This window comes from Hetaerina americana, unplaced genomic scaffold (genome assembly GCF_022747635.1).
Source record: "Hetaerina americana unplaced genomic scaffold, ioHetAmer1.1.p SCAF_1, whole genome shotgun sequence".
NCBI lineage: Eukaryota > Metazoa > Arthropoda > Insecta > Odonata > Calopterygidae > Hetaerina > Hetaerina americana.
Window position 1 is genome coordinate 89,531,074 of NW_027286069.1, and position 15,745 is coordinate 89,546,818.

Below are 15,745 nucleotides of genomic sequence, written 5' to 3' on the forward strand. Positions count from 1 at the left end.
TTTTGCATTTAGAGGGAATGATGCAGTCCTCGTTGATAATTATCATGTGTAGAATAGTGTTAAAGACGTAATTTATAATGTTATGAAATACTTAAAATTTTTAAGTAGTTACGTTACGAAACAAACACAAGAACAATATTGCCACCGAGGCACACCAACGGTGCCGTGTTACTCTTCATTACACTTTTACGTTCTTTGCACTCAGTGTATGCGATAAATAATTTTAATGTAGTCGAGCAATCGTGTTTAAAGTAATTTTATTTCATTTAATGAGCTCATACCCACTCATTTGAATGCGTGCTCCATTAATCCATTTGAATATTTTGACGATCCTACTACCTCCTCTACGTCATTTGGGCGCAATCTTTAATCGGAGCGATGTCCGTAAAGAATTACGTGTACTTTCACCGAACTGGATAAAGTAGTTTTAACTTAATAATTTGAGAAGAAATGTCACTATGGAAGTAATCGTAGCGTTATCTCCCTAATATACGCTCAGCTGATACTCCGTCGAGAATCATATGCTTCACAAGAAATTTACATCACGACCTACCCCTATACGTCCGCATTTCAAGGGACGATCAGCCTCACGAGCACCTAACAATTACGGCCAACTTGCCCCTCGGTATATGCTTACGTTCATATAATTTCTGAAAAGGCATATTATAATCTTCTTCTGAGGTTGCCCTTTTAAATATTTGGCGCCTTTCGCAAGCCGACCACTTCAGTGGGGCTCTGTTTAGAATCACCTTGATTTGTTGTAGGTCAACGAAAAAGAGCGGAAGATTTTACCTGGGTAGGAATATCGAACACTTATGTGGAATTAATAACAAGCAAGTGATTATATTGGCCAAGCAAGCAAAAAATCTTCTCATTGTAAAAGAAGTAAGCCCGAAAGAAAGGAAACATTTATAAAATCTTTGATGGGTCGATTGGAATGTTAAGTGGAGTTGAGGAAAATAGAAATATGCTGGAGACACCCTAAGAATAGAGTGCAATCTGCATATCTTCAGCCATACCAGTCTGATGAAGGTATTCATTGTGAAAGGAAAAACTAGAAGATCCATGCAGGAGATCAGAGAATGACGAACATGAAGCAGTTAACTGGCGATATATACGGAGGGGTGAAGAAATCAGCCGAGTTACAGGGCAGAGGTGTAGCAAAACATTTTATATGTTCTCAAATTCGATGATTTCTCTCTCTGTCATGGAAGGAGGTTTTCAGGGATTTCTACCTACCTTAACTTACCCCTGGATAGATAATTATCCTTAACAATTGTGGAAGGTTTCCATAGTTACCTCTTCATTAAAATGGCTCATTGCACTCATTCATCAAAGTATGTGGCACTGATGGCATCAAATGAGGTATTTTAAGTTTGTGTCATGGCCAGGTCCCACAACTATTTTTTCTTTTCCATCAAACCAGAAATGTTATATCAATGAACATGTTTCATTAGTAAAATGGTTTTGACTGCACACTTCTTAAGACCTGCCCAAGTACATGTGAACATTTTTGTGAGAATAACTATTCCTATTGAATTTACACGAAACTATTACGGCATCAATTACCTTATGTACATCTAGGTTACCTTATTTGGCTAATTTATGCCATGTGTAATTATGTGCCTTTGATTAATCCCATTCATCCACAGTAGGTTATCAACCTAAAGATTTGTTTTGAAAGGGGAGGATACAGCTCACCTCCCAACTAAACCCTATATGGGCTTCCTACATTTGCAGCATACCCAACTACTTTTTCTGAATTATTACCATGCTTTCCCCGAAAAAATGTAGCCATCATTAGCATTTACTCAATACATACAATGAAAAATGGAATTCTACTTCTAATGGCATAACAATAATCTTCCTTCTCATTCATTTGGCAGTGAATTCTTGGTTTGAGTAGTTTTGTTCAAAAATTAACATTGCCTACATGAGATATGAAGCCAAATTATTTTTGTCAGGTTAGCTCACCAAGATGCTTCCCTAATAAATGCCTATAATATGTTCAATGAAACTAACAAGAGCCTCAAGACATTTAACACTTGACCATAACTAAAACGTTTTCATAGTACTTAATTTTTGTCAACTATAGCTTATAATAGGCACTGGAAACATGCTCATAATATTCTATATGATATTGACAAATAAGAGCAGTGAGATAGCATCAATGCCATATATAGGACCTAAGCCTTAATAAACTCACAGCCACTTAAATTTTCTTTATTTGAAGTGCACAGTTCATCTTGGGGCACGGGAAATTCATTTTCCTGTACCACCATTGTTTCCCAAAAAGTTCCATCAACCATAAAATTCATACTTATTGGATTTTTGATAGGTGTTCAATAGTATCACATAGGACACACTGGTCAGTGACCAATTGCTCTACCCACTTAAGTCACTGTACCCATCTCCATGATGCATACCAAGAACTCTCAAAAAGGTAATATGCACTACAACTCAGATTACTCTCTCCCTTCACTATCATATTTAATGAGACTATAGTAGAAATAATTGTGAAATGTAGCTGCAATTTCATGCCGAGTAGCAGCCCTGGTCATTCCCAAATTTTGGTGGGCAGTGATGACATAATTTTCCCACTTCTCCCATGATTTATTTCTAAGCCGTCAAAAACAAATCCCTAAAAACCTAAATGTCGGCTTGCATGGTATAACAGGAAGACTAGGGCGAGCACTGGCCCACTCAAAAATTCCATGAGCCAACCCACAGATTAAAGTAGAATTCATGCAAGAGAAATAATAATGCTTAATACCCCACAAGTATGAATACACAATTTGCTATATCAAGTTGACGACATTGACAGACTGTATCCAAAGTAAAAGGATACAAATAACTTGAGAAAATAATGAATAATGTCTGTTAAAGTTTACTGTTGCAGCATCTCTCGCAGTTTCTAGGAATTCAGAAAATATACATAAATGCAACCTATGTTTCACTGTAGTGCAGCAGATTTTCAGACCTGATGCTGTTCCACTACAGTGAAATCTAGGTCACATTTAAGTTTATTTTCTGCGACTAATTAGTTTTATTTTGAAGTTATTCATCATGGAACTATAGCAAAAAGTTATGCCAGAAACAAGTAATTAGATTAAGAAAATGGCATGTCACAGAGATTCTTAATTAACCTAAAGACCTAATTATGGTCAAGAAAAAACCATTTTACCAACAAACACCATCTTACCATTACGGCACAACAATTGTGGCAATGGAACAAAAAAATCTTCACTATTGTACCCATCTAGTATTTACCATACTTAAAATGTTGATACACCTGTGGATTTTGATTTGGTCTATTCCGGAATTTTTTATCCCTTGGATAAATAATGCTAAACTCTTGATGGATACAGGATTTACACAAAGCACTTCAGCTCAGAACCTTCACACCTTGACCCTATTGGTACTGAACCCCTTTCTTAAGCACTGGATGATGACTATACCTATTGATGCTTCATTTTGAAAAGTTATTCGTCAATTAACTTATGTTACATCATGCTTCCTACTCATGGCAATTTCAACATTTTAATGCCATTAAGATGTCATACTTAAACCATGTCAATACCTCAAGACCAACATACTTCTCATAAAACAATTACTTCATCAAAATTTAGTTATTTCAAAAGATCTTTGTCAATGAAAAATGCAATTCTGGTCTACAATTTATTAACTTATTTGTTCACACTGTAGATAGTAACAGTAAAGCACAATTGTGCATATGTATACATACTCCAGTCAAATATGTCAACTACAAATTTTAAACATGTTACAAAAGGATTTACACAGATTCTTCTGAAAGAGAGCAACACCATTAATTCATGAAAGCATAAATGACTTTGATACAATTGAAAATAATTTGCACTTTTAATATCAAACCAAAAATATACTACATGGATATGCATCACAGTAGATACGAAACGCTACATCAAAATATTTAATTTTATTTTGTCGGTTTTCACAAAACTACAGCAAAATTTTCAATATATATGTGTTGCAAATGAACAGGAATGCATGGTTGAGTATATGTAACTACAGCATATAGTTTAGTGAACTGAGAAATGCCACATTGGCTATAAGTTCACATTAACTACTCAAATTTTCAACATAGCTTATGCATACCAAATGAAAAACTCTAAACCCAGCACTTTATAATTTTCTACTGATATATATATATATTATTATTAAATGGAAAAAAAAGTTTCAAATGCGACTTGCCCACCACCTATAATATCTTTGCAATACCGATCAACTTTCTAAAATTGAAAAATGAGGTCAAACCTCAATGACATTTCTTTTAAGTATGTCATCAAAATTGTTCTTGCAAAGCAGGATTCGGGTGAAATGAATCTTTTTGCCTGTGTAAATGTGTTAATAGTAAAGTTTTTCATGAGCCATTGTGTTATGACTTCAAAAACAAATACAATCCCAGGTTACAAAACCTCTAAAGCACAATAGTGCCAAAGCCCTATGTTCTGTCTGAGATCTCATTTGGCACTCCAGAAATGAAATTAGGGTGCCCATTTGATTTCCCAACCTACTCACAACCTGGATGGAACCTCTCCAGCGAAAATTGTCCCGAGTGTTAAAGCTGCTCAACATCCCCCCACGTGGTGGAGATTAAAAGGAGTCGATGGAATAAAGGGTTTTGTTTGAATAAGGGAAACTTGGGTAAGTCACTTGCATAGCAAGCACTCCAGATCATCAACCAGGTGTCCTTGTTTGACTCCCTGATGTTTCATTTGTTTGAGGTGGCATTTTATAACTTTGACCAACTATTTGCGTTGGAAGCCCAAAGTAGCCATTTATAAGCAAACTTGCCTTAGAAAAAATAAACACCCAGTATTAACTGCATGTAAAATGAGTATCATGGAATCAATTCCTCAATATTTTGTTAACCATTATTCCATGCGTGAAAAAGGCCTAATTTTGAGGAGGCATTTTATTTTCTAAATAAACACACTAAGAATAAATAAATTTGAATAGTCAAGTTTTCCAATCTTTAAATATGCCCCAAAATATTAAAATCTCCTTTAGAGATGCTAATGGCGTCTCAGCCACAAGTTGATTAAGCGTACATCTATGAGGTGCATAACTGTTAACTATCTGATATTACCAGAAATTCAACAGCAAACCCTGATGAGGTAAATAAAAATAAAATAAATATTCCCCAACGGTTTTCGTAGATTTATACATATGCATTTTCAGTAACAATCTCATTGAATTTCAATCAATGTTTGTAAGGCATGTTCAAAGTTGGGCTACCTCTGTAGTTCAAAAAACACTATCACCCTATGTTCTTTTACACACATTGAAATACATAGTTTCACTGACCAGGAATATATTATATGACTGGAGAGCAGACTGACCGAGTCCGATTGCAGTCCTTGGAAATTTCAGCCATAAATTGCTTACCACACGCTTTTGGAAACCAGTTAAAAGTGGTCATTTCTTAGTTTCCTTGATGTAAAAAAACTATATAAAACTTGTATTACATTCAGCCATCTTAAAACCATGCTTTTAGTTAAGTTTGACTTACAATCATTCCCTTGAATAACTGTTCAGCACTTCGAACGCACCACATTCATTCTTTTAACAGGGGATTTCTCTTTGAGAGCACCGATGGCACCTTAATAAAACCAAGTGCTCATTTTTATGCTTTAAATATATTCTATCATTCTGTTGTTACTAATCTTTTGTGATTATCTTCCCAAGACCACCTACTTCTTAGTATACCCGTATCTTTGGACTGGAATGATGGGGATTGATGTAAAGAGGTTGTTCACTTATGCATTTTCAACAGCGTCTCATTTACTTTTGCTCTTTGGATTAATGAGAACTTTGAGCAAAACTCCTCATTTAGAAAATCCATTTCTCATTAAAAATCTTGGGTTATTTATTATTAGAGTTTCAACTCTTAATCTAAGCTCTACTCAGAAACACCATCACCAGCAGGGCCACATTCAACCTCGACTGATTTCATAAATGCATTGCCAAAACTCATTCTTTCATTGTAGGCCATTTCTTGTATAGATATTAGCTTCCAATTGAATACAAAATAAAGGTTCTGTAATACAAATATCACACAGACACACCTGCTTTAAAAATAACACTAATAGCTCAATGATTAGTGACAGTGCTTCTTTGCAAAGCCATAATGCTTAGTTGACTTTTATATTTAGGGATAAATATTTTAGCCTTTCATTCCTCTGAGAAACAGGGAAAAACCTATTTCATCACACGACTAGTGTCTTTGTTGGATTAACTATCCATTGTGTGAAGATATAAACAATTAGAATAAAATATTTTATAAAAAGGATATCCCCTTGGAATGATGACTACATAAAAGTTGGTAAAAAAAATAAAACCCTCTGTAATGACGTTATCTACACAAATGCAGGTCTTTTATCTGGGTGGACCATACTGTAGGAACATAATACTATTTCAGTTGTTCAACATTTTGATGGAGTGTGCGCACTCTTTCATGGGCTAAAACAAACTATTACAACAGGGACCAGCCTGTACAATGTATACATCCTATAAGTACCTTGATCAGTTTACTCCCGATCTGCTTTTCTAAACTGGACATAAATTATTATCTGGGTTCAAGTTCTCTGTCATCCCAGGGACCCGTACTTAAAAAGATGTCCACAATTTTAACTTCACCTTTCGTTTATCACAGCCTACAAACCCCAATACCATTTGTCATTTAGCACTATACTTATAAAAATCAGATTTTTTTTATGGTACACAGCACCAGTCATATATCTCTCTGTATGACTATCTCCAAGACAATAGAAATCTCTGATGGAAAATAACAGGTTAACTGGTGTAAAATCTTATACTTTTAACCATATCTTGGATGTCTCTTAAATATGGGATTAATGCCAAAACTTTCATCAAACGGGCCATTTGTCCATGGTATTATGAGATGATTTTAAATATATATATATATATGTGTATGTATATATTCGGTACCAAAGGATTATACCAATGGTTTTAAGGTTTAGTTTACGATGGGAAAATAAAAACATTTCTGCTTCCAACTATTAGAGCTAAACAAGTCTGTTGACAAGTTACATAAACTTCTCATAGGATAACAGACTCTCAAGGGACTTAATTCATGCCCAGGAGTATCACAGACTAAATTAGGAAGCCTACACTAAACATGTAAAATTTACAAAAAAGATCACATCAATAAATTCGAAGCATTCAAAACTTCAGTCAGCCCCTAAACGATTATATCTAATACTTTGAACGTCTGTCACGATCACATTCTCTGAAGAGTACGCAAAAAAAAATCAGGTATGCCAAACCCCTTCATCCTACAGATATTTACAGAGGTTTTTCCAATAATATATTCTGTTAATATCTGTACTGAAAATGTGTTTATGTGTATGAGGTGACCTCGCATGTGAATGCACAATTAAGCACCAGTGATTTGATTAACAAATTAAAAGAAATGCACAAAAGATAAAATGACCTAATTGTGCTCGCTATAATCTTATGAGGCAAGAACTTTCCCAAAGCTTGCATTGCAAATAACCTAAATTTAGACTGAAGTTAACAAAGAAGGATAACTTGGTAAAATTAATTCTTATGCTTGCTTAAATATAACCAGCTCTAAACTTACAAGAAAATTTTGAAAAAAAAAACACAAAGACTATAATATTTCTTACAAATAATTTAGTTAAATTAGAGAATTCACCAATCTTGATCTTGCAAAACAACTGGAAGAATGAATTCATCTGAATCTCCAACTGAGGGCTTGTGAATCACGTCATGCAAATTTTCTGAAGAGATTGGCTGCCAATTACGCTTCAGTGCTTGGCTTACTTCCTGCAAAAGAAGAAAAGATGCCCAGAATGAAATTAGTAAGTTCTCTTCCATTAGATGGATACAGTATCTAGTATGAACCGCATGAATCTAACTTCTGGTGTTCCCCATCTAGGATCACTGTGGTTTAATATATTTATAAAATTATGCCAGTTAACTGAGCAATCCATCTAACCATTAGCTTTAAGCAGACAACAAAAATTGTTCCCAGCAATTAGGAAAGTAGATGAATGCTCTGTATTTGTGAGTGGCTAAGACAGATTGATTGTTTGGTATAATAATTACTCCACAGCCTTAAATTCATACAAATACTTTTACAGTCTCATTATAAGAAAAACAAATTTTAATTTTTATACATACTTAATCATCATGATTTATCAGAATTCTCACATTAAGGATTTGGGACTAAGTAACAGTAGTTATTACGGGAAGGCTACCAACAGTCATTAGGGATAGATAAGTAATTTGGTAGAGGTTTTTTCCTAGCTGTTTTCGAAAGACTATTTTTTTGAGATTTTCATTTAACGGATTGACAGAAATCGTTTTGATAACATTTATTACTCTGATCCCACAAAATTGAATCATGGACCAGCTATTTCTTCAATGGTAACCACAATATTTCAAAGTGCCTTAATTCAACAAGTATGATCAGTATGTAAGGCTTGCACTGTAATCATGTAACAAGAGAGCATTCAGCAATGTACAAATGTGGAAGTGTTGGTGGAGATTTTGTATTCTACGAGCTATAATGTTATAACCTTTGAAATATCATTAAAAAACAGAATATTGTTGAAAGCTGACATTTTTCTGCTCAGATTGCCAACTATTATCCTTAATATATGTTAAGAGGACATGACAATTAATCCTAAAAAGTATAAACTTCTTTCATTGCACCGGCAATTCACATTCTAATTTAGGTGACAAAATGTGTAAGCTGTTGTTCTATCTTATGAGAAAAGAGCTTTCTATTAAGAACACAAGATTTTGAAGAATACATACAAGGCTGAAAAGTTTATATACCATTTGTTTGTCATAGAAAATTTATATACCATTTCCTTTGAGTATTTTGTATGCTACACAATGACATCAATGGATATATTTTGCAAATACCTGACAAGCCTTATCTGTATATATTACCAGGAATGAAACCCTAAGCCATGAGAAAAATATACATTATTACTATCATCACTTACCCAAGCATCACCATTGGTTTCACCAGGGAATATCTTAACTATGAACTAAAATTGAAGAACATATTGAAATGTAATGAAATAATTGACTTTGTAATTCCACACACTTTATTTAAAAACACGACCAGGTTTCGACGTTGAACGTCATCATCAGGTCCTGATGATGACGTTCAACGTCGAAACCTGGTCGTGTTTTTAAATAAAGTGTGTGGAATTACAAAGTCAATTATTTCATTACATTTCAATACGTTATGCAAATTCCACCAAGTTACGCCTGAGACAACAAAATTGAAGAAGCTATTTTTAAAACCTGAGCATCAATACAATGACCAAATGTTTCACATGCAGGGAAAGGGAATAATTGGTAAAAACTAAGCAATAAATATTTTAAAGCACATTAAATTGGATAAAAAAATCTGTTGTAGCAAGCACATTTCTTTGTCCTTTGGGGTTCTTCTTTTAAGTCAAAGATGGGGAGAGCATTTAAAAATCGATGGTAACATATTACATTATTCAAGTCAATTAAAATTTTTCTATGCACCTTGGCAAGAAGAAAAGAAGGAACCATCTTGAATTTATCTCCTCTTAAAATGTTTAACATAAAATATGCTATTTTCCTTATAAATTCTTTTTTTCCCCAGAGAAGAATTGATTTGAAATTTGCTTCATTAATAAGGATAAGCTGTCAGGAACAACATCAACAGAGTCAAAAAAGTACTAAAAATCCATGGATAAATTATTTTCCTGAGATACTGTAAATGGTGAACAGAATAAGGAAATTCCAGCCTTTATTCATATAATAAGTTTAGGTCCTACGGATGTTAAGTAAGGTTATTAAGAAAAAGGCCAATGAAACTGTGATATGGAGCAGTTTTGTACGTCAAAAAACATTGTCATCGAAGCCTGACAACACTTTCCGGCACTCCCAGCAAGTCATGATTCGAAATTCCCAGACCTGACCATTACCAATGGGGAAAATACACTGTATGCTTAGGTTGATGTACTTTATGGGAAAAAGTGAGCCTTTTTCACTCTCATGAATTTATCCGGTATTTCTATACGCTTGGCTAGGCAGAAATGTTATGGAAGTTTTACTCTGCAAGTTGAATTTTATTATTATCCAAAGTTATCTAGTTTTTCAGTTCATGTCCGGTTGTGAACAACATTGTTTTGATATTAAAAAAACATTTAATTACCTAACAAATTTTCAAAGATAATTTCAAAAGAAATTCCCATTTAAATGGTTATTCAGCTACTACTCTTTCTTGTTTCTCAATATGCTGGAGTTTTGTGCACTGACAAAAGGTTGATTGTTGGTTAGGGTCCTCTTTTGACAAAAGCTCCAGGCATTGCGCCATCTAATGTTTAACCTGCATGACACAGACAGACGGGAAACAGAAGCCCCATAGTAAAGGTATGGACGTCACCCATTCTACCTCAGTCAAGGATCAACACAGCTAATCTTCAGCAATCTAATGGGAATCAAGGTTTCAATGGATCCAAGCCCTTGCCTACTTATATAGGATACAACTAATACTATTTTTTTTACTTCGACCATCTAATAACATTTGGTACTATTGGTATTGATGGAAAATATACTTATGCACTTAGTTTTCTTATTTTATCCTAGTTGAAATACTTTGAAGTAAAGTATATTTCATTTAGCAAGTGTTGTTTATTCCTTTAGTACTTTGTACTCTATGACCAGGAGCACTGCCTGGAATTACTCATGAATTTTAGTTGCAATTTAATTAAGTGGTTTTTAAATACAATGGTATCAAAGAAGGCATGTGAGCTATTGGCTGTGAATGTTAAGTTAAGTGAATTCCTTTATCCAACAATAAGAAAACTTGAGAAAGCTTCAATAATGTTATTTTGGTCAGCTGGTGGCCATCAATGGGGATCGTTAAGTGCTTGACGGCAAGAAAACATGAGTACAGAAGCACTGTTTGATTTTAAGTGAATCTCAAACCACCCTATCACATTACAGGTGATGGCTCAATGGGCATGTACGTCTTGTAAAGATGCACACCCTTCTTGGAATCTCCTATGCCACTTATGCACACTCATCGGGGAAATGATATGATATAGAACAGTGCTTCTGCACTGACCTCTTCTCTCTGTCAAGCCCTTACCTCTCCACGTTGCACTGGCTGACTGAACCGACGTTATGGGAGCTTTTTTTTTAAGTTTTCTTATCATTGGCTAGAAGAATTTACTTAGCTTCACACAAAGGCATCAGGCAAAAATAGTAGTATTTGTTCATGAAAAAATGAATTACAAATCTTGCAAATTTCCTCCTAAAAGGTTCATTGACAATGGGTCTTGTGGCAGCAGGGTTTAAGTTAGTGCCAGCTAATCTAGGTATTGCAGGTTCAATTCCCACCAAGGTGGGTTTTCCTACACCTAGGGCATGGGTGTTAGTGATTCCCCTCCTCGTTATTTCATGTTAATATTCCAATTCACGAGGGGCAATCAAAGGGAAACTGAACGCCCACAACAACGTGACCGTGGAATGGTTTCATTTGAAAGTAATGACCAAACGCTCTGATACATTTATCTCACAGGGAGACAAGATGATCAATTCCAGTTTTGCAGAAAGAGGTAGGTCACTGATTGATCCACAACCGCACCCACTCCTGCACTACCTTGTGTGAATGAAACCAATGTCAACGAATGCTTTTCTTTAGGTAGCCAAAAATGTGAAATATCTGGGCTGTACAGAGGATGTTGAAGGGTTCCCGGATAAGGCCATCAATCTACCCTATCACAACAACAGGCTTGATGGGCCTGTCCTGAGCGTGCATCTTGCAGTGTACACCCTTATCAGAATCTCCTATGCCACTCATCCTCAGCCAACAAAATCTAAACCACACCTATCTGCTCCTCTTTGCTTGCTTCCATTTCCCCAGTTGGACGAACACATTAGAGCAGCCTGCAGACCAACAAGGACATAACCCAAAAACTACATGTGCATGTGAGTTGTCACTATGCTGTTCTCCTACCACAGCGAGAGCAGTATCAATACATAACAATGGTCTTGCCACCTTTCACATGGACTGTGTATTATGATGGGTGTTCAGTTTTCACTTGACTTCCCCCTGTAACAACGGAAAACCTTTCTGATTTTGGAACATAGATGAAAAATTAATTAATTTCGACAACTAAGATTCCTCCCCTCAGAAACAGACTAGTAAACTTTTTCTAGGTTCCAGTATTTAAAAGCCTATGGATGAAGGAAAGGTAAGGGTAAGAAAGAGTGGGATGTCACAGCTTTAGGGGCACAGTAAGAGGGGTTATCCATGCCACAAGCCGTTGTGATTAAGAGGTTTATGAAAGTGGAAGAGACAAGCCAGGAGTATTATTTTATCACAATGGTCCTCTAGGGGGTTATTTCCTAACTATGGCACCCATTACTATTCGCTAAATGGAAGCGAAAGATGCTATTATAGCATCAGTTGCGTGAAATGGCATCACTAGTCATTCCATAAAAGTGTTTGTCTTCTGTTTTCACAGAAGGAAGACTTTTTCCTCATGGAGTAACTCTAGTCGAAACTCAAAAGAGTGTGACCTCTATAATAAATGCTTCGCCAACTAAGAGTTTTGTCAAACAACCTTTGTGTTCAATTGTTCTCACTCTGAAGTGTATCCCTCTATGGCCAATTCAATTTTCTTCTATTTGCAACTTATGATTACGCTGAACGTAACTAAAAGACTCAATCGCTCTTCTTTCTCACATGTACTTATATGCCTGCCATTCCTTAAATGGTCAAGTCTCCCACTCTAAGGATGATGAAGGAATAATCACAATCAGGCAGAATGCCATAACAAACATACCAGAGTATCTTCCCAATTGAATTCTTTTTTAAAAGGTGAAAAATGGCAATCATGTACATCACCACTATTCCAGGGAGTGAGAATAGAAGGTGCAAGTGGTGCACAACACTATTTTCCCATTAAGTATAGTGTAAATCAGGTAATGGAAAACCAAAAGACTTTTCATTCCTTTAAATTATAACTAACCAATTTTAACTATTTGAAGCTCATCATTGTCGAGCATTGTTCAGCTGAAGTGCTTAATTGAGTGCCTGCTCTAATAAAGTTTACCCATACTCTGTGCTACCCATGATTTGTGCTAATCTAATGCTTGAAATCACTGACCTAAAATTCTTCAAAGTTTGAAGACTGCTGTGTCAATACTACTTCTATATTGAAATACTTTCATGGCCCTGGGCTGTTTTTAAATGCCAAAAAATATCAACCACAAGCTGTGCCTGGTATGAGAGAAATTCATGCTTTAAGTACGACTACTTCTAGTGCGTGATCCACTGCCATTGACTGACTTCCGGGAAACTAACTAATTAAGAGTATAAAATCTATTCACTTGGAAGTTTAGTTTCTCCATCTTGTTTAGTTGTGTGTACAAGCAGATACATAACAACATGATTGTATAATTGTTTGAAATTGCTTACGACATTTCATGAAAATTGATTTTCAAATTAGGGTTATAATGGCTGATGTATTGTTGAATTTTTACCGTGCTAAAACCTTGATGGCTTTGAACATGTCATTGTCTCATGCTGACAATTTTTTTGATGCGTTCAAATATAAGCAGGTTTAAAATCATAAAAATAATATTCATATCAGTGTCATGTGCTCCACACAATAATAATGGCCTGCAAGATACTACTACCACAGGTTAGTGCTCAATCTCTGCTCATTCAAAATATTTCACAACTCAAAACAACTTAAGATTATGAAGTTATTCAAAATTTCTCTCAAATAAAGAAGTTGGCAGATTCTGTCTGTGCACCTCTTTGCCTTATTAAAAAAATAATAGATGTTGGGAAGCATATCCTTTCAAGGCATCCATTCACAATTGAAAAATGATATGAACTCACGTATTGCAAGTCTATAAAGCTTTCACATTCCAAGAAATCCACTATGTCCTCCTCTGTGACATCCAACCTCTTCAACTTGGGGCCCCTAAGTCTTGCTATAGCTACTAGGTCAGCGTCATAGCATCTGTAACCTTTAAAAACAAAAAAATCGATTTTTATTCAGACCAAAAGCATGTGACAATAATTCAAGAAAAGCATGTAATGTGTAGCAACATTAGCAAAATTGCAGGGGCTGTAAATAATTCCTATATTTACCCAGTAACACCAATTCCTCGAGGTGTGTGCATCTCCACGCAGCCATAACCAGTGGATCTGGTTGGCCCTCATTTACTGCATCAATTAACAGTGCTGAAGGAAAAGAATCCACCCACCAAACAGAGCGTAGTGTCTTGTAATACCACACCGAGAGCAAATTTAACGTAGCCAAATTTACCTGCAATAGATGTCATATGGGCAAACGCTGTAAGTACGGCTTCGTATTATCCAAAACCTATCAACCATAACAATATTATTTAATAAGAGTTATTGATTTGACATCACATACCTGTTCACAAAAGAATGCTTTAAGATGGGTGAGGGGCATTCTAGGCCTTAAAATATCTGAGTGAAGAATCTCCACAGCATCATATGAATGAATCAAAGTCAACCGAAGCTCACAAAGGGGACTGATACGGGATAAAAAACATAGTTAATTTATAAAATATTATGGGTACATTCAAATATAATTATCATACTTACTTGTACTGACAAAATAATGACCACGCTTGATTTGAAGTGTTCGGATGGTGCTTCGTTATTCCATGCACGTGAATAATGAGACATTTGAGCCCACCATTTGAAGGCTTGGTAAATATTTCCAAGAGGCTGTCACTGACGTAGTCATAGTCGAGGCTCAGCACCTTCGAGGAAATGAATTACGAGATAATCCCAAACCAATTCAATTGCAGTCAGAAAATATTTTCAAATCTGAAAACTACCTGGAGCATGTGAAATGGTTGGAACAGCGTATAATCCAGGTCAAGAATGATATAGTTATTGGGATCATCTTTAACTGAAGCTAAATGAAGTTGTCGCAGCGAACGAGATTGGAAACGGCCCAGGAGATTCAATAATATACAAGAATAAGTGGCCAACTCTTCCGAGCAACCCAAACTAAGAGCTTCTAATTCTCGACTGTGTTTAATTATAGTTTTTAGTGGAGAAATGATGTTCCTGTAAGGTATAATGTAAGTAATTACTTGCATGGCAACAATAACTAACGAAACACAAAAGGTTTATACAGTAACAAGCTACGTAAAATGCTCAAACGTGTATAAATATACACGTACTTATACCTAGGTGACAAAAGATATAACACTATAACAAGGTTACCTTTCAATAAAATGGAGTTTCTCTCGCTCAATGCCAGGGCATTCAAATCGACAATGGCTTGGTTTTAATATTAACCTACGCACAAAAGAATTTTCACTTAACTTCTGCAGTACTCGAGCAACTTCTCGTACACAAAGAGGATTTAGCGAATCCAAGCTAACAATGGCATTGCGCAATTTCTTTGCAAAACAGCTAGACAGATAACGCGTTCGAGCTAAGCTGTTAAGATCCTCAGTTCTTGCTTTGAAATGAATACTTCGCAAAAATGTGGAGTGAAATAAGGTACATCTCCATTGCCGACATACTGATGAAGCTCTAATTTTATCTTCATGGGACAAATATGAAAATATTTCCAACAATATTACGCTCGGAAGGTTTTCCCAACATCCATGCAGTATGTCCATTATCTTACTGGCTAAATTGTCTTTGACCGAG

General features: G+C 35.5%; 1 protein-coding gene across 1 annotated transcript; it reads right to left on the reverse strand.

The window, feature by feature from the left end:
• Window positions 1–3,672: 3,672 nt before the first annotated feature.
• On the reverse strand, window positions 3,673–15,735 carry LOC139694305 (F-box only protein 33-like). The gene is made up of 7 exons (XM_071592787.1): window positions 15,311–15,735; window positions 14,917–15,151; window positions 14,678–14,838; window positions 14,484–14,604; window positions 14,195–14,372; window positions 13,940–14,070; window positions 3,673–7,851 (listed from the first exon to the last, which is right to left on the reverse strand). Exons 1-7 carry the CDS (start codon window positions 15,712–15,714, stop codon window positions 7,717–7,719), a joined length of 1,365 nt encoding a protein of 454 aa, XP_071448888.1. The 5' UTR covers window positions 15,715–15,735; the 3' UTR covers window positions 3,673–7,716.
• Window positions 15,736–15,745: the final 10 nt, after the last annotated feature.

Bases quoted from the DNA above. Each gene is read 5' to 3' on its own strand.
- LOC139694305 (XM_071592787.1), bottom strand. From the start codon at position 15,714: ATGGACATACTGCATGGATGTTGGGAAAACCTTCCGAGCGTAATATTG. The intron at 14,373-14,483 runs GTATGTGATGTC...CATCTATTGCAG, and splicing joins AAGCATTCTTTTGTGAACAG to GTAAATTTGGCTACGTTAAA. The intron at 7,852-13,939 runs GTGAGTTCATAT...CTTCTTTTGCAG, and splicing joins GCTTTATAGACTTGCAATAC to GAAGTAAGCCAAGCACTGAA.